At 53.6% G+C, this 26,969-nt stretch overlaps 8 protein-coding genes across 8 annotated transcripts; 5 read left to right on the forward strand and 3 right to left on the reverse strand.

Moving 5' to 3' along the window:
* Window positions 1-2,119: 2,119 nt before the first annotated feature.
* PG986_012573 (uncharacterized protein) lies at window positions 2,120-5,038 on the forward strand (the record flags this gene model as incomplete). Its single annotated transcript, XM_066848795.1, has 3 exons — window positions 2,120-2,798; window positions 2,866-2,943; window positions 2,997-5,038. 3 exons carry the CDS (start codon window positions 2,120-2,122, stop codon window positions 5,036-5,038), a joined length of 2,799 nt encoding a protein of 932 aa, XP_066695491.1.
* Window positions 5,039-8,449: 3,411 nt separating this feature from the next.
* Window positions 8,450-9,826, forward strand: PG986_012574 (uncharacterized protein; the record flags this gene model as incomplete). Its single annotated transcript, XM_066848796.1, has 1 exon — window positions 8,450-9,826. The coding sequence occupies one exon, from the start codon at window positions 8,450-8,452 to the stop codon at window positions 9,824-9,826; it is 1,377 nt and encodes a 458-aa protein (XP_066695492.1).
* Window positions 9,827-11,812: 1,986 nt separating this feature from the next.
* On the reverse strand, window positions 11,813-13,087 carry PG986_012575 (uncharacterized protein; the record flags this gene model as incomplete). Its single annotated transcript, XM_066848797.1, has 1 exon — window positions 11,813-13,087. One exon carries the CDS (start codon window positions 13,085-13,087, stop codon window positions 11,813-11,815), a length of 1,275 nt encoding a protein of 424 aa, XP_066695493.1.
* Window positions 13,088-15,204: 2,117 nt separating this feature from the next.
* Window positions 15,205-16,702, forward strand: PG986_012576 (Inosine/uridine-preferring nucleoside hydrolase domain-containing protein; the record flags this gene model as incomplete). The annotated part of the gene is made up of 5 exons (XM_066848798.1): window positions 15,205-15,244; window positions 15,316-15,588; window positions 15,645-15,679; window positions 15,741-16,258; window positions 16,306-16,702. 5 exons carry the CDS (start codon window positions 15,205-15,207, stop codon window positions 16,700-16,702), a joined length of 1,263 nt encoding a protein of 420 aa, XP_066695494.1.
* Window positions 16,703-16,996: 294 nt separating this feature from the next.
* On the reverse strand, window positions 16,997-17,483 carry PG986_012577 (Sm-like ribonucleoprotein; the record flags this gene model as incomplete). Its single annotated transcript, XM_066848799.1, has 3 exons — window positions 16,997-17,194; window positions 17,276-17,352; window positions 17,459-17,483. 3 exons carry the CDS (start codon window positions 17,481-17,483, stop codon window positions 16,997-16,999), a joined length of 300 nt encoding a protein of 99 aa, XP_066695495.1.
* Window positions 17,484-19,430: 1,947 nt separating this feature from the next.
* On the forward strand, window positions 19,431-20,048 carry PG986_012578 (uncharacterized protein; the record flags this gene model as incomplete). Its single annotated transcript, XM_066848800.1, has 1 exon — window positions 19,431-20,048. One exon carries the CDS (start codon window positions 19,431-19,433, stop codon window positions 20,046-20,048), a length of 618 nt encoding a protein of 205 aa, XP_066695496.1.
* Window positions 20,049-21,311: 1,263 nt separating this feature from the next.
* On the forward strand, window positions 21,312-21,908 carry PG986_012579 (uncharacterized protein; the record flags this gene model as incomplete). Its single annotated transcript, XM_066848801.1, has 1 exon — window positions 21,312-21,908. One exon carries the CDS (start codon window positions 21,312-21,314, stop codon window positions 21,906-21,908), a length of 597 nt encoding a protein of 198 aa, XP_066695497.1.
* A 354-nt stretch (window positions 21,909-22,262) lies between these two features.
* On the reverse strand, window positions 22,263-23,860 carry PG986_012580 (uncharacterized protein; the record flags this gene model as incomplete). Its single annotated transcript, XM_066848802.1, has 5 exons — window positions 22,263-22,683; window positions 22,757-22,797; window positions 22,862-23,206; window positions 23,310-23,358; window positions 23,595-23,860. The coding sequence occupies 5 exons, from the start codon at window positions 23,858-23,860 to the stop codon at window positions 22,263-22,265; spliced, it is 1,122 nt and encodes a 373-aa protein (XP_066695498.1).
* Between the last annotated feature and the right edge of the window lie 3,109 nt (window positions 23,861-26,969).

The following is a 26,969-nucleotide window of genomic DNA, read 5'->3' on the forward strand; positions in this document are numbered from 1 at the left end:
TTGTCAAGACGAGCTAGATCTTTGGTGCTTGAGGTTTACCTTGCTGTAACTCGTTTGCAGGTACAGCCCAGGCTCATTACCATACACGCAAAGATTAACTAGCCGTGGTGACTATTGTCATGTTTCCCTGGCCTGAGATTCCAGCCAAGCATCCATACACGTCAAGAGCGCGGTGGCACTGGGGTTGGGGGCCAATGACACTGACCAAGTGCTTCAATGTTGCTGGACTGAGGTCGCTACCGGGGGACCACATTTGGCCGATCCTCAACTCGCTATTTCAACCACTTAGCTGCCCGATCGGTTTCTGGGAGACTTGAATGATTCCCATCTGCAGCAGCTCAAGATTCCCATCGGCTGACGGGGCGGCCGAGTTGATGGAGTTATGGTCGTTGCTGGCCCTCGCTTCGAGTTAGTGCACTGCTAGCTAGCTTCCTGTGTAAGTTAATGCGCGCCCAAAATAGCACACAGAGGACATTTTGAGTCGGTGTAGACCATCGGGCTGCGTACCGTATCTCCTTGCGAAAAAAAGTCTGGCCACCCAGCTTGGATAATGCAGAGGATCGCATAGGACACATATCCAATCAGTCAAACGGATGAAGTTCGCCATCCAGCACCGCCATCTCTCCAACACGGATCAAGCCACACCCGCAGGCGGGTGACAAAAAAGAATGCACCGCAAAACCAGACAGCAGGTTTACCATACAGCAACGCTTCCACGTAGGGTTGTAAAAAATGTGAAAAAATTTATAATACATTCTAATTTTGATAAAGAGTAATGCATTTATTTTTTCATATCTTTCCAGTTTTTTGTTGTCTCGATATGGACTCTCAAAGATGAGGTGGTAATAAGGAGTACTTTGGTACAAGCCCATTTGCGGTGCATTCTTTTTTGTCACCCGCCTGACCCGAGCACTCGAGTTGTGGCAGTGCTCTACTTTTTTTTCTTCGTAGCGACGATCTACCTAGACCCAGAACATTAGGTTGCCATTGCGAAGACAAGACCCACCGCCGCACGCGACACCTACAGCAACCAGGTCACGGCTCTTCACTATCTACATACTATTTCCAATGGGTCATCAACACAGACACCAATAATTGACTGCTATTGATCAATTGCTTCCAGTACCTGAGTTACCTTACTTTGAAGCTTTTTGGGCACGAGGGTCCGGAAGGGCCAAAGACACCAAATCGAAGAGATCCTTCAATGTTCCAGTGGTCCCTCCCATTTCCCATCATTGTCTCCTACCGCCTACATACCTAGGTAGGTAGCCTGCTGGCGTGGCGTGACGTAGGTCTGTTGGTGGTTGAACCAGAGTTGGGCTGTTGTTACTCCATGCGTTTCATCGAATGATCGGTCAGCGAATATCGGTTTCCATGTGCTGTTTGGCTCGCAGCACTAGCAAAAATGCCGTCGTCGCTTGGAGGGACGCCTCCAGGGCGGACCAGAAGGCGGACGACCGTCCTCGCCTGTCATTCGATCAGATCTCCCCGGTGTCGTCATACTCGGAGCGCCCCCTGCCACCTGATCCCTGCCGCAATTGACCATCCTAACCGCTCGCTTCGACCTAAACTCGCAATGACCAGCAAAACCACAATTCAGGTTTCGGAACCACCATTGCAATAGTTCCTCTCACTGTTACCAATTGATGCAATCCGTTTAACGGGCATGATGTAGCCCGCAGGAGCCCCTGTCTAGCCCTATGTCCTGTCCCCTATGGAAACGTCCCAAATGCGCAGCCCTCGTCCGCTCGAGGTAGCAGAGGATGTAGTTGCCCACCAACTTCGCGAGCTTCTCTACTTCAAAGCCGCCCTCCCGTAACGTAGTAGTAATAGCCCGGAGCATGGTCCATTACTGTATCCCCGCGTGCTGGCTTACTTGCCGGCATTTGCCTCCAGGGTTTCTCCTGCATTTCGAGAGAATGCGCCGCGTCTGTCTGGTCGGGCATTTAAAGAGCTGCTGCGTGACCTCATCCTAATGTCCATCATTCTCCACCAGTAAAAGCACCAGGTTGTGACTCCCCATCCTTTCTTCTACTCGTATTGCGATTGCGTTGCCTGCCAAAATAAAGCGGATAATGGCCTGAGCGATAATGTTTGAAATATGTCGCCAGCAGCCAACATGAGTTTCAACAATCTTCCCTCTCGCAGTAATAATCCCATTTCCTCATCACCGGGCGTCGAGAATCGGCCTGAAGCACCGTCGCTGCGCCCCAGATTCGACTCTACCAAGACTTCCCACCGCCTACGCGAGGGCCTGCCGCAACAACTACCCTCATTCTCAATGTCTAGCATAAGGAAAGGACGGAGGTCGATATTCAAGGAGATAGGCCTGGGCGACGACGACGAATTCGGAAACGACCACTATGGAGCACGATCCTCATCCTCGGCCGCCTCCCGCATGATGACCGAAAGAGAATTCCACGAGATCATCGGCCTCTCGTTCGAGGACCAGCACGCCAACCCGCCGCGCCCTCGGGAACGACGAGACTCGAGCGACGACGAAGGAGGAGACGAGATGTCCAAGACGAGGCTAGGCTGGTTGTCGAAACTGTCGCCGAAACGGCCCAAGATAAAGTCCGCTGCCGGTGCGCCCCCTTCCGCTGTGTCGGGCCTCCACCGTCTCACTATGATTGCGTTGCTCATTGCTGTTTTTATTCCTGCCATCAGTTATCGCCATGGTTATGAAAAGGTTGAGATCAGCGGTGCAGATGCAGGCGTCATTCCGGTAAAACGCGACATCGTCCTCGACACCCGCGCCGACAGCCCCGTCGATGTCTGTCTGAGATGGGCACATCAATGTGAGTAGAGTACCTGGAAACCGAATAGGAAGATAAGATTAAAGTATATTTGACTGACTGCATACAGCCGCCATGGTCAACGGCACAATATACATCTATGGAGGCCAGGCCAAAACCGAAGGCGACCAGAAGCAGAACACTTGGAGTAAGAAGAGAGTTTGCTGCAGGGGAAAAGTAAAATGGCTGACAATAGAACAGACAATAACCTACTGATTCTGGATACTACCAAATCATGGGAAATCAGCTCGCCAGCCATGACTGGTCTGGCAAAACCGTCCGGTCCACCAGCCGTCTCTCTTGGCTACCTGTGGAACGACTACAACAACCTCTTCCTGTACGGTGGAGAATTTGCTGACAACCCTTACACCGAGCCGGAGCCGTACTCTACATGGAAGTACGACATCGCCGCCAAGTCCTGGACCGAGTTCAACAACCCGAAGACGTCGGCCGGAAACGCCTCGGAGCCCGCCGGCGTGCCGATCCAGCGCGCCGGCGAGGGCGCGGGCGTCTCCGTCCCCGAGCTCGGGCGCAGCTGGTACTTTGGCGGCCACCTCGACCTCGCCACGACGCAGGGCTGGTCCAACCAGATCGACCGTGTCTACCTCAAGGGCCTGCTTGAGTTCACGCATCCGGGCTACGCCAACGATGGTGTCGACTCGCTGCACGCTTCGGGCGCGGGCGAGGGCGGCGCCTACCGCAACATCACCGAGGGCGGGATCCAAGACTCGTCGGGCTTCACTGAGCGGGCCGACGGGCAGCTGGTGTTTGTACCCGGCTGGGGCCCCAGCGGGATCCTGCTGGGTCTCGGTGGTGGCTCGACCGCTAACAAGGACTCGACTGCCGAGTTCGCTAGCATGTCCACTATCGACGTGTACGATATCCAGACCAGCGTGTGGTACCACCAGCAGACGCGCGGTGAAGCCCCGCCAGTGCGTGTGAACCCCTGCGCGGTCGTCTTCTCGGCCCCTGACGCCTCATCGTTCAATGTTTACCTGTATGGCGGTCAGAACCTGCTGCCTGTTGCGGGTCAAACTCAATACACCGATCTTTGGATCCTCACAGTGCCCTCCTTTACCTGGATCAAAGTCGACATCGAAAAGGACGGCGAGCCACCAGCGCGTGCGGGACATACATGCCATGCGCGCGACGGTCAGATGATCGTCGTGGGCGGCTACATCGGGCAGACTACTCAGTGTGACGGTGCAGGCGTCTACAACTTCAACGCCTCCTCCCTCAAGTGGCAGAATGAGTTCGCCGCCGCTGACCATCCAGCCGATCTGTCAGCGGACAACACGATTCTGGCCGACAGCTACGGCTACCAAGTCCCCGACGTCGTACAATCTGTCATTGGAGGTAACTCTGATGGTGGTGCTACAGCCACGCATCCAGCATCCGGACCCGCAAGTGACGGACCCTTCGCCACGGGCAAGCCCCCCGTCTTCACGGTAACAGCGCCAGGCAGCGGCGCGACCGTGACCTCGCTCCCGCCCGGCGTGAACTCAGACGGCAGCCCGAGCGGCGCCCCCAAGGGCGCCCTCATCGCCGCCGGCGTCGTCGCGGGCGTGCTCGGCGTCGCGGCGCTCTATTTGGGCTTCTGCGCCTGGCTGTACCGCCGCCAGGTCTCGGCCTACAAGAAGCACATGCTGGCGGCCAACCGGTACAGCGGCGCCGTCATTCCCGAGGAGGGCGGCGACGCCCCCGACAACGGCCTCGCGCACGACTTTAACAGCACGACCTACGGCGGGGCCGGGGCGGCGCTGGCCGGTGCTGGCGGCGCGGCCGCCATCAAGGAGAAGCTGCGCAAGAACAAGCGGCCGGGCGGCAGTTCGGGCGGCGGGAGCGCGCGCGAGCAGTTCGGCTGGGTCGGGCAGCAGCAGCGCCCCGACAACGGCGCGAACCAGCCGTTCCTGAGCGAGCCCAAGTGGAACTCCGACGACCCGTCGCCTGGTGTTTCTTCGTCGGCTACCGGGGGGGCCGGTACCGCGTCGTCGCATCACAAGTACAGCAGCAGTGACAAGGCGCCGCGGCCGAGCGAGGACCGGAACCCGTGGGGCTGGTTCGAGAGTCCCAGCTCAGGCAACACGGGCGGCGGCGTCTCGCGGAACAAGAGCAGCGCGACGCGCAGCACGGCGAGCGGGCACTCGACGGAGGGGCTGCTGGATGGCCGGGAGCCGAACTTTTTCAGCGTGGTGTTGGGGCCCCGGCGGGCGCTGCGGGTGGTGAATGGGATGGAGGAGTGATGATTACGAAAGAGATATCCATTGCTTTTTTGCTTCAAGCTTGTTAAAAGTATACGACGCGATGATATGTTTCAGACGTTTTTTTTCTCTGTATTCTTTTATTATTTGGTAAAGTGTATTACTGTTGGGTACATGTATGGACAGTGGGGTTTTGTACATATAAGATTATTGTGTCATGATGATAATGAAAACTGCTGTACTACTACTACTACTACTACTACTACTACTACCCCTGAAGAAGACTTGTGATATTGATGTCTGCGTATGTGTTAGACTTTGGAGCCATAATCCAGTTTCTCAAGAGTTTGATAGGGGTGTTGTTTGTCATGTTTGATCACGAGTCGTGATGTTTTTGAATCAGGAGCAGCCAACACATGGAACATTCCTTCGGTACAGCTGAATACCTAATCTACAGGTACTGATACTACAATAGCTCGGTAGATGGTCTATCACGCGGGTATCTGCATCTTGATTCGGGGGTTTTCATACACGGCCTTGCCATTCATTTTAAAAAATGCTTCTGGAAGCATTTGCCTTGGCGACTTGACTTCACCAGGACCAGGGGGTTACGATAAGAGAGACTGAGAGATGCCCGATAGAAAACAGAGGCCCCAGTTCTAGAGGGAATTGACTGTGGGGTTGGGCGAGAAAGCTCCAGCTGCATAGCGACCCACACAGTCTCTCCTGGGAGATTCCCCGTGTCACCTCGTATACCGAATGAGGGAGGTGCCCTCGTAGACAGGCCGAGGCCACTGGATGCAGTAAGGGCATTCATGCGATGCTGGGAAAATATTTTCATGGGATCTAGAAGGATCGTATGTGTATGTTAACTGTCAAAGAATCTGCTTCGATTATACCGGTGCTATTAAGTCAACCACATAGTCGCTAGGTATACACAGAGTGGTAGACATCTAGACGTCTAGACATCTAGACACGTCGAATACCACGCACTGTCACCTCCAAGCTATGCCCCTGTCGCCTGCCCTGGTCTAAGGGTCCATGGCGGGGCGAGTGGCCAGATAACGTCCACCCACCAGCCCACTGTGTTTGGGGCGGAGCGCAGGAAATCTGAAAAGGGAAAAGGAAATTGCCTGTATTGGATAAACGCCATTCTCGCCCACTCCCCAACCGTCCCTCCGAGATGCAAATGCCATCCTCACGCCACGATGCCACGATAAACTGTCTGCAGCAGTGACCTTGCCTGCTCGAAAGTGTCTGGGCGCAACTGACGGGCTGGGGCTGGGCTGGCAAGCTGGGCAGACTATTGATCCAATGGACCTAAAAGTAAAAGCCCGGCTACGGCCAGCTGTCAATTCCCCCTCTTCCAGAAACGTTCGATTGCATAATAAATAAATGTCACGACCACCCAAGGCTCGCCCTTCTAAGGGATCTTGGGAATGCAACCTACCGGAGGGAAGGAAGGGGCAGGGGGGAGAACAAACGAATGGTGGTTGAGTCCACGAGTCCTTTTGCAAAACCCCTCACAGCGACCTGCATAGCAGCTGCAGGTCTAGCTGACCTCGATTGCGTAAACCAGAAACCTGCTGCTGCTGCTGCTGACGTTGGTCGGAACAGTTTGTCCTGCAAGATGACCTCCCCAGACAGAGGCAGAACAGTTGCTGAATGATGTTCGCTTATCGTTTGCTCCATGTACAGTCGGGGTCGGGTAGTTGTACATTCGGACCATGTACACGTTGTTCTTGTAGGGGTGGTCCCTTTCCCATTGATCATCCGCCGCACCCCAGAATGCAAACCCACCAGGCCCAATTTGGCCGTCTCTCGCTCATTTCCTTTGGTGATGTACAGGCGATGAAACAAACAGTCGAAATCCTGCAATTGATCGCTCGTGAACAAAACCGGGTTTCAAGATATGCAAATGTAGCAACAACCAGGGCCCTAGCATCAACGAAAAAAAGTAAAGTGGCAAGAGAGAGAGAGACATACGGCCGCATCTGCACCTTCTTTGAGCCCCAGCGACTGCGCATTCCCTCATTATTATTGCCAGTTGCAGCCCATCTCGGGTGGCGCCTCAATATCAATCTACCTCAAATCTGTCGCATCCCACCTTACCCGGTCTTTCGTCACTCTAGCAGGCTAGTTTCGCAAATCTCCATTATTCGGATCGCCGAAGCCGTTGTCTTGCATTAGCAGTGCACCAGGCCGAGAGGAAGGGAGCATCTGTGGCATCCCCCCACACTCCTTTTTCCCTCGCTCGGTACACATGGACTGATAGATTGGACGCATGCCTGCCCTGCCTGCCCTGCCGACGCCTACGCCGAATCCCTCCCATCCCTAAACACTGCCATTCCCATCGTCCATTGGAACAAGCATCAGATGTCGGTGTAGTGTCCACCCGCGCAACAGACGGCACTGGATCAAATCAACGAAACTCGACTCGAGCATCACCACCACGTTTTTTCTGCCGATTATCCCAATCTCCTGCCTCTGCCCTGGTCTTCGTCCCACCTTGGCAGCGTGCATCTCCCACTACTTTAGCCTCCCACCGCTGAAACTTGGGCATCTGGGGCTGAGGAGCGAGGTGAGGCAAGGTCAGGCCTTTATTCTCCAGTTCAGTCCGGTTCGTGTCTGTTACATACAGCGGAGTACCTACCTACCTACTCTACACGTACGAGTCTGAGTCTGTCTGTCTACTCACATCAATACTCCCCCTTCTTCACTCCCTGTGTCCTTGTCTGTCCCTGTCTGCGCAGAAATCCCGTGCTTTGCACCAGCCGCTCAACCAAATCAGATCGGGTTGCTGTTGTTACCACCACCTCACATCACCCAAACCTTCTTTTTGGATCCGTTCAATCAGACCAACAAGGTGACAGTGACAGGCATCCCCGTGATCTTCGCGCTGTCCAACACACAACCACATTCCCTTGTGCTTCCTGCCCCAGCCGAGCCGGTGTGTTTCCAAAGGAGGGAAAAGCCCGTCTCGTTGTCGTACAGTTAATTGCCTCTGGTCACTTCCCTGTGTGCGCGTGTGTGTGTGTCTTGCCTGGTGTGTGTTTGGTTCCTCCGTTCCATGACACCGAACCGGCACTGCCACCATTTTTCCGTAACAAACATCCAAGTACGATCAGCAGCAAATCATCAACCACTCACCCGCTCACTCTACATCATCCTCTCACCCACCAGGACGAATACACGTCGATCAATTGCGTACGCCTGACCGACAATCGACTCCTTCTTTTCGGGTTTTAACTCTTTGTTTCACTTTACCTTCTGTTATCCCAACCTTAACCCTCCTCTTTGGATTCCAAAACCATTTGTTTGTTTCTCCGAATGTATACTTCGAATCGGCCGGCCCTCTTAACATAAACAGCCCTTGGGCTTTTTGTCCCCCTCCTGCGTCCATCCCACCCCTATATTCCCCCCATATAGGCACTACACCACACAACCGCCACAATGTCTTTCGGTGTTGCGTTACAGTCGGCCATCTTCTATGTGGTGGCCTGCACACCATGTGCCCAGGCGAGGGAACATCGCGACTCGAAGAAAAAAGCAAAGAAGGACAGGGAGGAGAAGATGCGGATGCAAACCGAGATGCCCGAATTATATCAACATCCAGATCCCTTCAACACAAATCCGTACTGGTCGGAAGAAATAACGATGGGACCACGTTTACCGACGAAAAAGAACACCACTGCGAGTAAGAACACAAGCCAGAGAGCACTGAATAGTTCAGGAAGGGAAAGTAGGAGCACAACAGCCAGCAGTATAGGTCTGGACAGCACACATTTAGGGAGCAGTCCGACAATTATACCAGAGGGCGAGGAACTGCGGCAATCTATCAGTATAGGTTGGTCTGACGACTGGAACAAGAAACGATACCAACGCGAAGACGAAGAATTATGGGGTCGCGAGAGCTTTTCTACGCGGCATAAGTTTGTGGACGCTATCAAGCAGACGGGACGCAGGCTCGAGGCAAGTCTCGGTATGGAGAAGGAACCGAAGAACGTGACCGAGGAGGAGCGAACCGACTTCTACGCCCCCGTCAGGAACCCGCCTGTCAACGACTACCACCCTCCGGTTGTCAGCCAGCGACCTCTGCACAGGGATGCCGCTAAGTGGATGCTGCAGCCTCCGCCACCGGCCAAGATCATGGAGGGCAAGGTTCCTAGCAGGAGTATGAGTCTTGCCAGCCAGGCCAGCCGACGGACCGCCGCAAGCGCGCGAAGCGCACGGAGCGCCCGTACCATGACCAACGAAGGACCTCCTCTCGGAAAGCGGATGCACGAGAAGATGGTCGAGAAGAAGCTGCGCCAGGGAAGCGATACGCCCACCGAGGCCGAGCTTCAGGCTGCCTTGAACAGGCCCTCAACTGCGCGCAGGAGCACCAACGCGAGCCGTAGCGGTTTGAGCCAGCGTAGCGGTTTGAGCCAGCATAGCACCAGGAGCCGCAGCCTGTCCAACGAGTCGTCAGATACCACTTCGCCCGAGTTGAAAAAGACGACGACGCGCCGCAAGCGACGCTCGCGAGTGCCGATCACGGTCGAGAGCGATTCTTCCGACGACGAAGAGTTCTACCGAGGCAACAGCATCGAGTCGTTGGGCGCCATGACCAAGGCGGCACAGAGACCCAAGCTGGAGACCATCTTCAGCTCGCAGAACAGCGCCCCCAAGACGGAGCAGAACAACCGCCCGTCGACACCGGATAGCCACATCGCCAACAAGGTCCGCTCGCCCTCGCAAGAGACTTTCAACAAGGTCCCTGCCACCATTGCTGCGCCGATTAAGGATGTCAACATGGCATCTGGCGTTGCCGTCCAAGCTTCGGCCTAGGTTGCTGACGACCGGACAAATATGGTGACATTGCGGGACGTTTTGGAACTGCGTCCTCGAACCGAGAGATGCTGGAACGTCGTCGCGGCGAATCCTCGTCCTATTTCACTTCATTCCTTGTAGGAAAAGCCCTTTTTAAGAAGACACGACGTGGGAGTAAGCAAGCAAGCAATTGTTTACTTGCTCCACGATGGGTCCCACCAATTTTTCTTCTTTTTCACACTTCTCCAACGGGCGGTGTTTTTTATTCCAATTATTTTGTGTTGTCCAATTGGGGGAAAGCATACTTCTGCATGCGAGGCGTTCTGGATGGGTCCGAAAGGAAAAACGAAGCATAAACAAGGGGAGTTTTTTGATGGTGTGTTTTCATTTTTTAATTTTTTGTCCCGGCATAGATTTACATTGGCATGAGATGGATGGACGGAGAGAAGAGTAGTATGGAGAGCATTCTTTTGGTATATGTTTCCCAAGAAAAGAAAAGCATGTGTATGTAGCTATGTCGGCGGCAAGTTGACGGACGGACTGGCGAGAGATGCAAAAAAGGAATGGAATATATCTCGACGAAGCTGTTAAACATCAGTTCTCTATGGCTTTTTATCGCTCGTGAATGCTCCCTTATGTGATTTGTAACTGGCACGCTGGCATTGAGGCCATTCTCTGTTAACACATGATTGACTGGCTGGCTGTTGTGCGAGCAGATACTGTAGAACCCAGAGGAGCCTCTCTGCCTTGTCCTGGACGTGTTAATTTGCAATCAACAAGTCTACAGTTGCCACTGGACAACACCTCCTAACCAACACATTGCCATGGAGATTGCCGATTAAGGACAAGAGTCTCCCTAGAAACCATAAGGTTGATCTTGAGTTTCGGAATTGCATATGTATGGCTGATCATTTCATTAATTGACTGCAGTGATCTGCGGCCAGGGGGTCGCATGCATAGACACTTACATACGTACTCATTAGGATTATTATTACATTAGATACATCTTCATCTTACACATGCTTACCTATGCATGGCGTTTTTGACAGACAAAAAAGAAAGCAATTCCTGTGAGGCGGAAGACAAGTGGCAAGCAGGAGAACATTCATTCGGCACTATCGCATATCACATAAGCCATTCATTCATTCGCATTCGCATTCATTCATTCACTCCGACCAGGGAAATGACTGACATGTGCACAAAATGAACACCTCCAATTATTGGTTGTCGTTCTGCTCTGCCTTCTAGAAAGTTTTTCCACACGAGAGAGAGAGAAAAAAAAGGATGATGCGGTCTTTCCTCCGCTTCCCAATCTTTGCTCGTGATGAGAACAATCTCAAGCATATCAAGCGAACCACCGATGACGACCCCTTGGAAGTTGGTTGGATGGTTATGGCTCCACCACTACCAGTGTCTCATCCATCCAGGCCACCCAGATCGCCGCCGAGCTTTAAGTGGCCCCAGTCCTCCTCTTCGTCTCCTCCCTATTGCCACGTAACTGAAGGAAATATGGTGGTTTGATGTCTTGCCCTCGTACACTGCACTGCAAACGAAATGCAAATTTCTCGCTAAACAAGCGAGAGCGATGCAAATATAAGGGAAACTGGTCGTCACTTGTGGTTCGTCGTGATGTGCGGTGCTCGTTCGGATCCTCATCCTGGAAAACACAAGTGCATTCGCCTTTTACAGCGAATAGGGGAGTCTGGTTGAAACAAGTTGTGGTTGGGTTGTACAATACAAAAATGCAACGAGTCTGGAATCTCTCGTATGGCCAGCTCAAATAAGGCCTAAACTCCGTCCCGATCCAAGCCGAACTTTTTGGTCTGAATGCCCATGCCTGTGAAATATAATCGCCTAGTTTGAGAAAGAGATCTGCGACGCAGTGTACAATGCGATCTCGAGAAAGTAATGTACGTTGACAGAATGGGGTGTAAAAGGTCGCTCATTAATATCCATGCCCGACTGACAACGTCGAATCATCATTGTCGTTTAGGAATGACGAGTTCATACCTCCCACTCCTCCTCAATCTCGTTATCGTCAGTCGTCTCATCGGGGGTCAGGGCAGCGAACGAAGAGCTGCTGCTGAGAGTGGGCTTGGTCTTGCTGTTGCCGTTGACAGGGGCCTTGGGGGCCGGAGCAACAGCCGGAGTCGCAGTGGCAGCGACATTCTCCGTAGAGGAGGCCAGGTTGGCGGAGCTGTCGTTGGCCTTCTTTCCCTTCTTGCTCTTCTTGGTGGTGACCTCGTTCCAGGAGTCTTCGTCCTGGAGCAGCTTCATCTGCTCCTCCTCAGAGGGGACGGCGGACATCCAAGAAGAATTGGTTGCAGAAGATGATGGCTTGGGAGCGTTCACGCTGGCAGCCTTGGGAGCGGGCTTCTGCTCCTCAGTGTCAAGAAGCTCTACACGCTTGGCAGACTCTTCTTCAGGCTTGGGCTTCCAGACGCTCTCCTTGTTGGCAGCGGCCATGAAGCCAGAGCCGTCCTTGGCAGCACGGCCCTCGGCAATGCGGGCCTGTCGACGCTGGGCCTCTTCAAGCTTCTTGCGCTCGATTTCTTCCTCTTCCCTCGCAGCCTTAGCAGCCTCCGCCTTCTTGCGGTTTTGACGCTGCTTCTTAGACTCGACAACCTCTGCCTTCTTCTCCTTCTTCTGTTTGGCCTTGACAGCCTCGGTGTCCGTAATGCGCATCACCGAGGGTCCGGGAGAAGTCTGCTCAAGCATGTCTGAAACATCACGGCTATCGGCAGCTTTGACCTCGGGCGAGTTTGCTTCGGAGAGATCGTCGTCGGCATCGCCAGTCGTGGAGGACGGGACCGAAATCTTGTCATCGGGAACCTCGATCTCCCGGGCGCGCGACTGCTTGATCGACTTGGCCTTCTTGTCGTCTCTCTTCGCGGCCTCGAATTTGGTACCCGACTTGGCATTGGCATACTGACGGGCAAACTCGTCGTTCGCCCTCTTGTTCGCAATAGCCTCGGCCTCGGGGTCGTAATCGGTACCTGACGTCTTGGCAGTGTCGGCATTGGTAGTCGTGGTGGAGGCCGCTGGCTTGGGCTTGGGCTTGAGGGCCTTCTCAGCCTTCTTCTTGGTAGCGGTAGCAGCAGCAGCTACATTCTTCTCGTAATCGCCTGTGGGGATCTTGGCATGTGACGAGCTGCTCTTGCTGGCTGGCTGCCGGCGACCTGCCTTAGTCTGAGCTCTGTAGTAAATCAGGCCACCGACGCCAATGATGACCGCCCATCCTCCGACCGTGGTCAGGGTGCTGGTGCTGATGTTCTCCATTGTGACAATTATTGGGTAATTGGTGCTGTGGAAAGGACGTCTGGGGTCACGATCACAAGATCAGTGGCAGTGTCGATCTACTTGCCAATAACAGACAGCTAGCTGTCGCAAGTTGGACAGGATGGATCTGGTGCTTGGGGACAAATGGGACACTAGCGACAATGTCGTTTAAGTGCTACGCCAATGACGGATGTCAGAATGCGAAGGAGAAGGTTGTGAAGCGTTGCTCTGGGTAGTCGCAACTAATTGTGAAGGTGTGTAAAAGGATCAAGAGAGCTAACACATCTGGTGGATTGGGGGAAGGAAGCTGTGTGTCAAGTAGATCGGGAATTTAGGAATCCGATTAGCCGATTGTTCTGCTGACACTGGAGTGTGGTATGATGGGTGCACTACTATAATAGTGAGAGTGTGTGGAAAGAGGGAGGGATGGATGGCAGAATGGCCGCTGGTGAAGCCGAATAAATGGTAGGGCGGGAGAATATTGAATATTGTTTCGATCAGGATGGATTGAATGTTAGAGAAGGGGAAGCTGTAAATGGCAAAGTCTTGGCGCTCTGCTTGACTCTCTCAACGTGGCCATTGGGAATAGTGGATCGGACGGAGATACTCCAGTCAAATTCCCCGGCTCTCCAAATTCACGTAAGGCAACGAACTCTCCGACCTGGAGTCGATTTGAGACCCAGGTGCCAGCCAGGCCACCAAGCACGCCAGGCCCGACCGAGACAAAGCGAGGGCCAGAACCTCACGACAACTCGACCCCGAAGAGGGCTCAAGCGCGATAACAATCGAAAGATCAATTTATGCAGTGTGCTGTCTACAGTAGATTTGTTCAGAATCATTAACATTGAAAGTAGTACATCTGGGCAGGTAGGTTAATGAAACCTAATGTATTCACATGTGCCTTTCCGAACTGAGGCAGTATCTGATACGCTGTGTGTGAGCAACCAACATTGATGAAGTCCCTCTCCTGCTATCTACCGGTGTCCCGCCCGTGCTCCTTGTACTTCCCGATCGGTATACAAGACAACTAGCCAGGGACGTAATCTGGAGATGCTTTTTTATGTGTTGCACGGGAATGCAAGCGGGACGTTTCCCATATCCACTGCAGGCGGTTTATTTGCTTTTTGCGAACCTGGGTGGTTTGGGGGTTTGGAGCTTTGGTCATTGCAGTCCCGACAACCTGCAGTCAGAACTGCAGTGATACATGGGCAATCGGTATCTGTGCGTCAGATTGAGTGTGTATGTACGTAAACTCCGCACGAAAAGTGATCAAAGCACGTATTCCAACGCCTGTGTGACCAACATCTGCACCAAGATCATTAGTTGCAGGCAACGAGACATCAATCCACCTCTAGATTCAGGAAACAGATCAGCGGGATACCAAGTTAGGGGCAAACAGGGGCAACAACTGCTGACTGTCGGGTAGCAGCACGATTTGCACGCTACTGTACTTGTTGAACAGCCTAACATCTCCCTGAGCTCTCTCACTACCTCCAAGAGTAGCGCCATTCAATGCTACCCTAAAGTAGGCAGAACAAGGTCTGCATAAATAGAACAGGTGCAGTGGCACTGAGAGAGATTGCGGGGTAGTTGATTAGCCCCGCCTCAACTCTACAAGAAATCTACATGCAAGCACAAAGCATCAGACAGAGCCTCATCGGTTGACAGAGAGCTGGGAAATAGGAGAGAGATCGGGCGACCTGACGATATATATTCGGCCAGTGGAATCTACGTACATGATTGTATGCTTTCTAGATGAAATCGAAGATGCCTTACTTCCGTGTGACCGGTGGCCCTGGTGGGCTTCATTGAATGCTTTAACTGGGCCGCCGCGGCTTATCTATCGGAGTAAGGGCATCATAGCTCCAGGAAAACAGCTTGGAGCACTTCCCAGTCAACTTTCACTTGCTTTAACTGAACAGGTGAACTCGCGTATATACTGGCAGTCGTTTACACTGCGCCTGACTGTCTAACTGTTTTCTTCCCAGCGGCATTCTCATAGAAATCATTCCAAACTTACTTTGGCCGCGCTCGCCCTAGAATCCGCTTTTTATACCTATTCGTCGCTGTTGCTCCTATTTTGGGAATTTCGGTCAAGCATCGATAGCATATCCATCATGGCGCCTAAGCAGAGAGTCATCTTCGACACCGATCCGGGTAAGTCTCTTCCTTTGAGAGTTGCATTTCGAGAGATTTCTGCAATGTTACTCACCATCAATGTGACCCAGGTGTCGATGACATGATTGCTATGCTCCTTGCTCTTGCTTCATCGCCAGAAGATCTGGAGCTGGTCATGCTCAGCGTGACGTATGGCAACGTGAACCTCAAGAGCTGCCTCAAGAACGTCGTCGCCATGTTCCACGTGCTCGACAAGGAAATGGAATGGCGCAAGTCTCAGGGCCGGCCCCTGGGCTTCGATGCTTTGAGGGCGTACAAGCCCATCGTGGCTATCGGACCGGAGCACGCTCTTGAGGAGGAGATATTGATGGAAGATGGCTTCCGTGAGTCTACTTCCTCGGCTATATCCCAAAGTACGAGGGAAACTAACATTATTTAGATGGTTCGGATGGCCTGCACGGAGTTCATGAAACTGTACGTTGACAATACCTTCTAACATACCGATTGATCTGCGGAAGCTGACATCAAGACCTAGCACCCCCACCTAAATCCGGCGGATACATGGAAGTCGCTCTTCCATGACGACGCCCCCGGCGCATCAGAGGACCCTTCTTTCTACTCCTACTTCAAGCCCTCCAAGCTGCCTGCGCACAAGGAGATCCTCCGGATCCTCAAGGAGGAGCCTGAGGGCAGCATCACCATCTGCGCAGTCGGTCCCATGACCAACGTCGCCATGGCCGCCGCCGAGGACCCCGAGACCTTCCTGCGGGTGAAGGAGCTCGTCGTTATGGGCGGCGCCCTCGAGTGCCCCGGCAACGTAACACCCGTGGCCGAGTTCAACACGTACGCCGACGCCATCGCCACTGCTCGCGTCTTCGCCCTGACCTCGGCCGCACCGGCTTCGACCATGCCCGTGGTCCCCGAGAAGATTGCGCGACTGGGCCCTTACCCCGAGAAGCTCTCCAAACAGCTGCGACTGAGCCTATTCCCGCTGGATCTTACGACGCCCCATTTGCTGAACCGCGGCTTCTTCTTCGACACCATCACCCCCACGTCAATGCGGGAAGCCCGCTCGCCACCTGGGTGAACACCATGATGAGCGGCGTGTTCCGCAAGGTTCTGGGCAGCTACGGGGACGAGGTCGAGCCGGGTCTCTCGCTGCACGACCCCGTGACAATCTGGTACATGCTGACCCACGACCACCCGGGCTGGAAGACGGTGGCCGGTGCCCCGGAGGATATCCGAGTGGAGACTTCAGGACAGTGGACGCACGGCATGCATCTGATTGACCGCCGAGGCCGCAAGAGAGCGGGCGAGCCTTCGGCTGTCGGTGTTTCTACGGACGCTTCAGGGGCTGTGGATGTCGAGGAGGTCCCGGGCGACGACTTCGGCTGGCTGAGCGCAAGGAGGGGAAACAGAGTGCACCGATTCGCTGAGAGCCCCGGACCTGAGACGTTCGCGCCCTTCCTGATGCAGCAGCTCTTTGGCAAGATTTAGATTTGACATCATAAGCGATCCATAAATAGCACTGCATCCTATTAGACATATTGGTTCTCCAGAATAGACAAATGTCAGCATGACGCAAAGATGTGTGGTATCATTGAGGCAGGGCGTACCCCTGCCAGGAGTTTTGGTATCGAATTCCTATAGCCGCCAACCAAAAATAAAAGAGAAAAATAAAAGGCATTACAATTTTCCTTAACGCCCTAAATATGCAAGAAGACTCCCCCTTCCCCCTCGCCCCTCATGTTCGTCCGATCGATCGTTCGTGGTCCCGGCGTTCGCTGGCGTTTAGATATGCTTGATGCCGCCGATGGCCTCGCCCTTGACCTTTGTCCAGTCGATGCTGTTGTCCAGATCCTCCACCACGAGACCGATGGTGCAGACGTTGTCGCCGCGCACAATGTAGAGGCCGCCCATGGGGACTTCGCTCGAGGGTTCGTCGTCGTCTTGCGAGCGGATCACGCGCTCTACGGCTTTTAACAACACCTGTTCCGCCACCATGGTCAGCCATCCGCAAACGCCAGGATACGTGTGGGAGAGGAATGAGGCCGAGCTTGCTAAACTTACCAGGTTGGTTTGCGTGTCGTAACTGGAGAGCTCGCCGACCAGGATCCGGGAATCAGCCGTCATCACGCATACTTTCTCTACCAAGCTGTCAGAATCCCCATGCTGTAAGCTCGTATACGAACTATTTTCGGTAGAATTGGAGGAGGGGGCGGAGTAGTGGACTTGTGGGAAGCTTAAACTTACTGTTAAGATAGGGTGCGAGCGACATGTTGACTTGTTGATCCTACCGATATGGCATGTATGTACGTAGGTATGTGTTTGTGTGTACACCACCAGGCAATGGGCAGACAGGTAATAACGCACGGGCTGGAGCACAAACAAGGAGGATATGACGCTAGCTTTTTGGGTAGATGGCGGTCTTCGGTATGTAAGTACAACGGAGTTGCGATCGTATGTACTTTTGCTTGCTGCTGTGTTGAAATGAGTGTGGTGTTCCAACTTCCAATGTGCTAGGTCCCTGCCTTGTTCATGCTGGCTGGCTGGCTGAAGCTTCAAAATCCGCAAGGCTCAAAAAGAAGGTCGTCCAGTCCGTCCTGCTGCTGGCTGGCTGACAGTTCAGTGGAGCTTAAAGTCACAGGCGGCCGCCCGATGGGATGGCCCAAGCTTCTTTTGACTGGTGGGGGCGTACGACGCTCGGAAGTGTCACTGTCACTTTGGCTTTGGCTTTGGCTTTGGGGGCCAACGGCCAGTGCCAGCGGCGCAAGCGGCGCATACAGTAATTCAATGGAGAAGAGGCTCCTATTTCCGAATACAGAAATAGGTCAATCGACTACATCTCATAGCAATGCCCAGTCTACAGATCTGATCACATTCCTTCGTATGCTGGTAGGAACAGTAGGAATAACATATACGTAGCCTGCATGTCATCCTCATCTTTGATGTAGTAATTCAAAAGACCTTTTCTTTTGCATATGACCATGATAGTAATCATGAGCCGCAGGGCCTCCTCGGCAAGCGGCAATGGGCATCAGCCAGTGCTTGCTCGTGTATGTGTGCTGCGCCTTGCAATCATCACCAAGGACCAGGAACGGTTCGGAGGTAGCGGCTCTTTCTGGCCCCCTGATCCGACCTAGGCCATATGCACTATGCTCGTTGGTTCCTGCGCAAGTGTGCAAACCAGGAGCATAACTAATGAATGGTCCAGCCCGAAAGAAAAATAAGAGAGAATTAAACAATCAAACCCCATCAACGGCCATAACATCGAACGAACTGGTAGGACGATGTGCAACAAGTGCAGCTGGAGGCTTGTGGCCAATCATTCCGTTGGCTGTTGGTGATGAGCTTTGTTTCAAGTGCGTCCGCTGTTTCACCAGGCCTCGGGCAAACGAGACGGAGGCCACCAATTGGCTGGGCGAAAAGCTTGTCTGCACTCCACACGGCTTTCCCGCCCAGTGGCGTCCTCTCTAGTACGAGAGTTCTGGAGAGGACCCCCAAAGCCCCCTGTAGACTGCCTGTAGCCCACCCCTGCACAGCCAGACGGCTGGACCTCCAGTGGTGAGTGGCCCTCAGCTATCACAATGCAACTCCTGCAGATCCCGGTTCATATGGCCCGAAGGTAATCGATCCGCCGCCTCTCTTTCGCCGCAAAAGTTGGCCTGGATCCGTAGCCATGGGTCACATTAGGGGTCAGGTACATATCCCTTCGTATGTCGGCTAGCAGCTAGTCGGTAAGGTACTACGACCCGACGAGCCAAAGCGCCCTTCGAGTCAGGGAGGGTGGAAATACAAAAAGAAGGAGCAGCGCCACTAAGATCTGACTTGATATTCATTCACTCGTGTCTCTCATCATCTCGTCTACTCCTCCTCACCTGTCCTTCCTTTCATCAACCTCCGTTCATTCATTCACCTCGGTCCAGAGCCTCGTCTTTGTCCGTCAACTTAAACCTGACCCGTGACTTCCCTACACGATTGATTGTTGTCTACGCCACTCTTTGTCTACTCCGCCAAGGTCATCATTAGCAATCGCTTTGGTTCCTTGCGTCGAGCTATCAAGACCTTCAGTCCGCCGTTAGAGAAAGCAACCGAGTTGCGGGATTACTTATTCGAGCAAATCGAACAAAAAGGACATAGACAGATCGTCCGAGACGGTCATCATCCACATTCATCCAAAAATTTTCACCTTGACACAGAGCTAGTCTCTCATTTCACCTTCATCATGCAATTCACTTTCGCCACCTCCCTCCTCCTGGCCGGCCTCGCCGCCGCCAGCCCCATCGAGCGCCGCGGAGGCTCCGCCGTCGACATGGTCCTCGCCATCGCGCCCGGCTCCAAGTCGTGCGACGGCTCGGCCGACTGCCGCACCGCCCAGCAGGCCGCCCCGTTCATGATCCAGTCCTTTCAGGACTATAAGGTCTACGCCGCGGGCCAGATCGCCGGCGTCCTGGCCCTCATGGCCTACGAGTCGGGCGACTTCAAGTACAAGCACAACGTCAGCCCCGGCCGCCCCGGCCAGGGCACCGCCAACATGCAGATGTACCCCAACAACGTCAAGTACGCCGCCTCGATCCCCGACCTCAAGGCCAAGGCCGCCAGCTTCACCGAGAACAGCCCGGACGCCCAGAAGAACGAGCTCCTGGCCATGGTCACCGACGACAAGTACAACTTCGGCTCCGGCGCCTGGTACCTCATGACCCAGTGCGACTCGGCCACCCAGTCTGCCCTGGCCAAGGGAGACGATGAGGGCTTTGCTGCCTACATGAAGTGCGTCGGCGTTACCGTCACTGACGACCGCAATGCCTACTGGCAGCGTGCCAAGAAGGCCTTCAGCCTTTAAGGAACCTGGACCAACAACAGATCAGAGGCATGTCCTGTCTGCCTGTCGAGAATGCAAATGATGGCCCGGAAAGCATACAAACATGCCGGGTTGGAATACAGCACAACTAGGATTGCCCTCCATTTGCCAAAGCTCGTTGACTTCGAGCAATGGCATCTTTTACACATCCCTGATTCTCGGGGTTTTCTCTTCTAAATGTATATACCTTCTTCTACTTCTCTTACGATATCCCATGAGCGCGATGATACGTGATGTACCAATACGTCACTAAGACACAAGAACAAAAACAATGGTTCATATTTCACTTGATCTTACTAGATTGAAGACTTAGTAGTGTTGTCAACTGTTTCCCCATTGACACATGTGAGGACTTCTTCTGATTGAGACACTTCAGTCGGCCTAGGCAAGGAACATCCCTAGTTAAAGTAGTTTTAGATGTGGAGGTTCGTCGTCTTCGTTCATGACTCTTAAGTCGCACAATCAATCAATCAATCTTTAATACGCGCGGGTAAAGTGAACGGCACTCTGGCACGGGTTTGATTTTATTCAATGAGGACTTCGTATCATTCTTTACAACAAAAGCACCTAAGGTGTCATTTTCAGAAGTATTCTTTGACTCTATTAGTATTCAGCCAACCTGAATGAAGTAAATGCCTTTTTGAATTGGAGTTAGTATCTCATTACATGAAGACATTTCCCGGCGATATAGCTGGATATATACGATGAGTGTCTGGTATGAGTCCTACAAGTCTCCTTTGACTTTACTGCCATTGAGGGCAATCCAAGCCTATTTAACGACGAACCTTATGAAGGCGTACACGACTGGAACACCAAGCATGGTAAGTATCTTGAACCGGTCATGCCACGAACCTTCGCAATGGGCACATACCCAAATCTGCGCGCATGATCCAAACTACTAACTCGTACATGCACCGTTTTTCGTCCTTTCGTACCCTTCTCAACACCAACCAATCCCAGCAACCTCAAACTACGACGACGACAACTGATCATGGCGCATATCTCGTTCGCGTTCCAGGCGTCGGCCATGAACGCATCGCTCAGTATAGGCTGGGGCTTCAGAATGGCCTGGGCGACGGCACCTTCCTCTAATAATATCGCCATTACGAACGACACAGCAGCAATGGCCAGCGTCATCGATACCACCACCAACACCATCATTATCACCACTACCACTCTGGTAGATGACCAACTCCGCCGCCAGCCACCATCACCACCTCTTCTCCAATGGATGATGGCCAAAGCATGCCAGCTGATGTTGCTACGTCGGTAGACAATCATCGAGCCACGACGACAGATACCGTCAGTTCGTCGATAGACTACGATGACGATCTACCCCCGCCGCCCGCCGCCTTCCATCCGTCAGATGATTACGGCATGCCACCGACTGTATGGGGAATGATTACCCACGTCGTCGGCGGCGTGCTGTTCTTTTTTGGGCTCGGCCTACTCGCCATGATGACGATCGCAGTCGCCGGGGGCGCGCTTCTGCTCGTCTTGTTTGGGCTCGGCACCGGCGTCTACCACGGTTACAGCTGGCTTAACGTGCGGTGGAAGCAGTGTCGTCGTCGTCGTCGTCGTCGTCGATCGGAACTGATAGCGGCGGTGGCGGAGGAGGGGCAGGATATGACAGAAGAGGATGATGATGATGATGATGATTCCGACGACTCTGACTCCGACGACTCTGACGACTCTGACGGCGACTCAAAAGAAGAGAAGAACACCCCGTCTACGTCATCGGCCTCCTCGTCATCGTGCTCCGTCTCCGGTGCAGCCGGCGCCCTGGCGAGAAGAGGTGCAGGCGCCCCTCGGCCATCAAAGTTACCCAAAAGGACAGGGTGAACAGTTTGACGGTGCTTTGCGACCTCTCATACTGGCGCGGGAAACATGCGTCTTTCTTTTCCCTAGCGCCTATGCACTCCCAGAATGAATATCCTGTCGATTCATCATTCAAAGATCTGGAAGAGAGATTAGGGGCTGGGGAGGGGAAGGAAAGTCCAACGCAATGACACACGCTTGTGATTAGATATACTTAGCTCTATCCAAAACCCCAATCTTTTTCAGGCTCAAAGAACCGGGACGCTTCTAATACTGTCTCTATCGTCCCACGTTATCTGCGTAGCTGAAGGGTATATTCTGCCGCCATCCTCATCACTGCCACTCGTCTCTTTCTCTCCCGCGTTCTCTTCTAAATCATCATCCACGGTCTGGAGTTTCGTCGTCTCCGCGGACGGACTCTCCGCGACCGCGGTGGCGTACGACTGCCTGTGTCCCGATCCGCTCTCCTCCTTCTCCCACTACTTCCCCGCCCCGCGCGACCCCCGGAAACAGCCGGTGGTGTTTTATCGGGACCATCCCGAGGTCGATCTCGAGCATTTCGAGCGAGTCCAGCCCGCTGAGCGAGCGCGTCGGCCGCGGCCGCTTCATGCCGCCCAGGGCGCTCGTAATTGGCGGGGGCGGAGGCGGGGGCGACGAGGGCTCGCACGCCGTCGTGGTCCACTCGAGGTCGGTCACGTTGAGGGGGTTGGTGGCCTGGACGACCTTGGCGATCAGCTCGGCCAGATTCAGCTCGATGTGGAGCTTGATGAGGTAGGTGAGCGGGTGGAATTGGATGTAGCTGGGGACAGGACAGCACATGTTAGCAGCACGAAACATGGGGTTCTAGGAGTAGGGGCTCTTGAGAGGCTCACATGAGGCCGCTTGGGAGTGACATGGATCCGATCAGGATCAACTGTTTAATGTCTAAGTACGGTTTCTCTCCCCGTTATAGTCAGTGGTATATGCTTCTCACTCACATCCAAAGAGATCGAGACGCAGATCATGGCGATGTTGTAGCGGAAGAGGGCCCAGTACTTGGTGAGGCCGTTGGCGATGAGCTTGGTGCGGACGACCCAGAGGAAGTACGCGTTGAGGCCGGCGTCGATGGCAGCGAAGACGGCCTTTTCCGTGCGGTCCCAGATGTCGTTGATGTGGGTGTAGCGGTTCGAGATCTGCAGCTGGGCCGGGATCCAGATGCAGAAGACGCTGATGTTGATCATGGTGATGGCGACGAAGGTGGCCAGCTGCAGCTGCCGCGCCCGGCGCCGGTCCAGGGTCAGTATCGAGACGCGGTTGAGGATGATCTGGAGGATGCATTGCATCTGGGGTGGGTTTCGCGTGTTAGCCAGGCGCACGTAGTGAGGAATGCAGATACACAGAGAGCGAAATAGGGGGTAAACTTGCCTGTATAGTCCATAAACATACTGAAATTGATATGCCGAGGTTAGCATAGTCCATGAGAACAGTTTTCGCCCTGGGAACACATACAAATTGCAAAGAACAGCCAAAAGCTAATCAACGGCAGTATGTCAGCCCAAGTGCCCCAAAAACTCGAGGGGCGATGGAAGGAGAGAGAGAGAGAGAGAGAGAGAGAGAGGGTTGCACAACCTTTTCTATTCCATTCTCTTTCTTTTGGGAATAGAAAGAAGGATCAGAGGAATACGAAAAGTGTGCGTATCATTGTAACGTGCTGCTCGTCAGCCTACTGACCTGGGGTTGATGTTCCCCTTGAGGAACAACCAGCAGACGATAGATATCGTAACGCTGGAGATCCACTCGGCCCAGATCATGACGATGTAGGCGCTGACGCGCCGCTTGCGCCGGCACACCGTCCACGTCTGATGGGCCGCTTTCGCAGCGGTGAAGACGGCGCAACACAAGGAAGCGCCCCAGATTATGCTGCAGAGCTCCATGTCGGCCGCCTGGGGCCGGCCGCTGCGGTACCACGGGGGCACCAAGAAACCTGTCCCGGCCATGGACGGCGGTGTCACATAACTGGGTTTCGAAGATTATGTGTATGTTTATGTGTGTATCGCTCGATGGAGTCGGCGCCGACAAGACTGCAGGGGCCCGGCGACGGTGGGGCTGTAACTAGGTATGTGACGGGGGGTCGGGAATAGAGATGATGCTATATTTGTTTCTTGTTCCTCGGAGATGCTGGAGTGGTCAGGGGGAGGCTCTTCTTCTTCTTCTTCTGGAACGACGTAGCAGGCGTGAGGCTCTATGGATCAACGAGAAGCAGCCAGACACACATCGTGAGGTGGGAGTTGGCAGCAAGTACAAACATATGCGGGAGTGCGTACAACAGATACCTACTTGACATGGATAATCGACGAATCCTCCATATTATTAAGTTTCTTCCAGCTTGGACCGTTCAAGACGGGATGCCGACGCCGCGCCCTACAGTACGTGTCAAGAAAGATTAACACCGCCCCTGCTAGATCCCGAAAAGTCAAATATTAAACAGAGATTCTATACCTACCAAGGCTAACTTTTGGAGAAGTTCAATACTAAACAGAGAATTTATACCTACCAAGGTCAAGTTTCGCCGTCTAGTATTTGACTTTTCGGGATCTAGCAGGGGGGGTTAATCTTTCTTGACACGTACTGTATCTGGCAGCACGACCCGATCAGATGCAGCCTGAGCCAAGTTGAAGCAGATAGAATTTCCAGGGTCCCACCGGGTCGCCCGCCCGGCATGTTGCGGGAAGGGGAGAAGTATGATGTAGGGCGGATGCCAAACGCACATGCAATGCGATGCGATGCGATGCGATGCGATGCGATGCCAGACGAGACAAGACCAGGCAAGACACAACACGACACACAGGCAACTTCTACAAGAGAACGAGTGACAGAGTCTAGTAGAGCAGAGTTCGTCCGCCCCCCGCACTGGCTTCCCCCAGGTTGCCAACTAGTCAGCATGTTGTGTGTAAGTGCGTTTAGCATGCGGGCCCTGCGCCGAGCGGGCAATCCGGGGGTCTGTTTACTCTCCCTCTTTTCCTGTCGCCAAAATCTCCTCGGCCTGGTCACGAGATACGTCATTGGGTGGTGGCAGCGCGGCCGAGTCAGGCACCGGCAGCCATGATGTGGGGTCATTCGGATGCTGTCCCCCTTGACTTTCTCGAGGTTAACCTTCACCTGTCACTTTTTTTTTTTTTTTTTTTTTTTGACTTCGCAATGTGAGCCCACGACTGCATGCGGGTCGACGTGCGTAAAAAGGATAAAAATACGAAACCAGCGAACCAGGCGACGCCGTTCTATCAATCTCTTTGTCGCTCGCCCCGGCTGCCAATTATTTGTATCAACTTCTTTTCCTTCGTCCGTGATGAGTTCCTGCGAGTCGAGTCTCACCATACTGAACTCCAAATTCATTTTCGCCGTCATCGGGTCTCTCGTAGTCCCAAGTCTCGAGTCTCGACTTGTCGCCTCTCGAGAGTCTCATATCGACTATTTCCTTTTCCGCATCCACGCAATGAGGACCCCTATTTCCAATCATCAGATCAATCAAACCATACTAATGGACTCGCGATGGGTTTTGGGAGGGACGGAATGATATCACATCTTCGCCGCCGTGAGTTGGTCCCCTTGTCACTCTCTCCTCTCCCGCCGCGGCATTTGCCGGCACGAAGGCTGGTAAACGTCGGGAACTGTCTGGGGAGGCGGAGGCGGAGGAAGTGGAGGCAGCTATGATGAAATCCCATCCAGGTCCTCGGTGTCAAGAAACCGCAATGTGCGTTTGCTCCTCACTCGAGTCGGGGCCCCGAGTTGTTCCTTCGCTGGCCACGCAAGGTCCCGGGCCATGACCATGCTGTTCGCGCTGACGATCCCGACGATCCTTCTCGGCTCTTTCTTTTGCCTATCCCTTTCACCTTTTCTCGTAGTTGTCGTATGAGCGACGATTCAGTCAGAGGGGCAGCGAAGACGTCTTTCACCACGCCAAGCCGTCCCGCCGTCTCGCCGTCTTGTCCTTTCGTCATCCCGTGGTCACAAACGCATACCAGGTAAGACGTCACTGATGCCATCGTGATACCTCACGGAAACATACATCTACCCAAATCCTCCGATGACGAAATCCCGTTCTATGGCAATTTGAGAATTGGGTGATTTTTGAGGGGAGAGAAACGCGATGCCGAGGGGACTCCCGGCGCTTGCAGCCCTCTAGCGGCGGCAGCTACTCAATAAGCTATGCACATTGAAACGAGTTGGCGCCCACGCGGGACCCCTATTTCGCCTCACACAGTCACGCCTATCAATGTCATCAATGTGCAACTAGCCGGGCTTGACGTAACGTAGGTGGATTGAAGCGAGACCTACCCTCGACCACAGACTTGACTGGAAGGGGCATTATTAAGGGCATGGCGTATGTCTCCCGAATCATTCGGGCGTACGAAAGGTGATAAGTCAGGTGCCGTGGCTGCCGGCGAGGCTAAAGAGATAGAGTAATCAAGTAGGCAAGTATCCAAAGTATCCACCCGACGGCTTGTTTGATTGCTTAGCCTGTAGATATAGAGATAATGGAGAATCGCCGATTCCTGCGACGGCTGATTTCGCGATGTTTTTTGGTTATGCGCCTATTGTAGGTTGTCACGGACTAGCGGCTTCAAGCATCCAGTCAAAGGGGCCTATGCAGAACGCCACAAATCGTCGTGGGGATGAAATAGCCGTAGATGAATGCAGGGTCTTATGCAATGCCGCCAAGGGTCGCCTATCAGCTTAACAGCTCGACTGTCACGATGGTTTCGGCAAATATAGCCTATATGCATGCACATTTGCCGGCATGGCGACAAGAAGGTCGAGGTCAAGGTCAAGGTCTCTCACTCTGACTCTCTCTATTGAACAACACCCACGTGGCCATCTCCCCGAAACACTTGCGAGAACAGGACACGCAGCGAACCAACACGATTGCCTCTTTTCTCTCTGTTATGCTTATGAGTTTGCAAGATCTCCAGTTCATGCCGAACGTATGGATGAGACGATCTAGGACAGGGACAAGGCGATGTGGGGGTGGATGTGTTGGGCAGTGGTGATTTCGCGCATATCTGAAACCGGCGTCTGTTACCGCGGGCATCTGAGACGATCGTACCC

The sequence above is a fragment of the Apiospora aurea genome (genome assembly GCF_038362705.1).
Source record: "Apiospora aurea strain CBS 24483 chromosome Unknown utg000008l_segment0_segment0, whole genome shotgun sequence".
NCBI classification, from domain to species: Eukaryota; Fungi; Ascomycota; class Sordariomycetes; order Amphisphaeriales; family Apiosporaceae; genus Apiospora; species Apiospora aurea.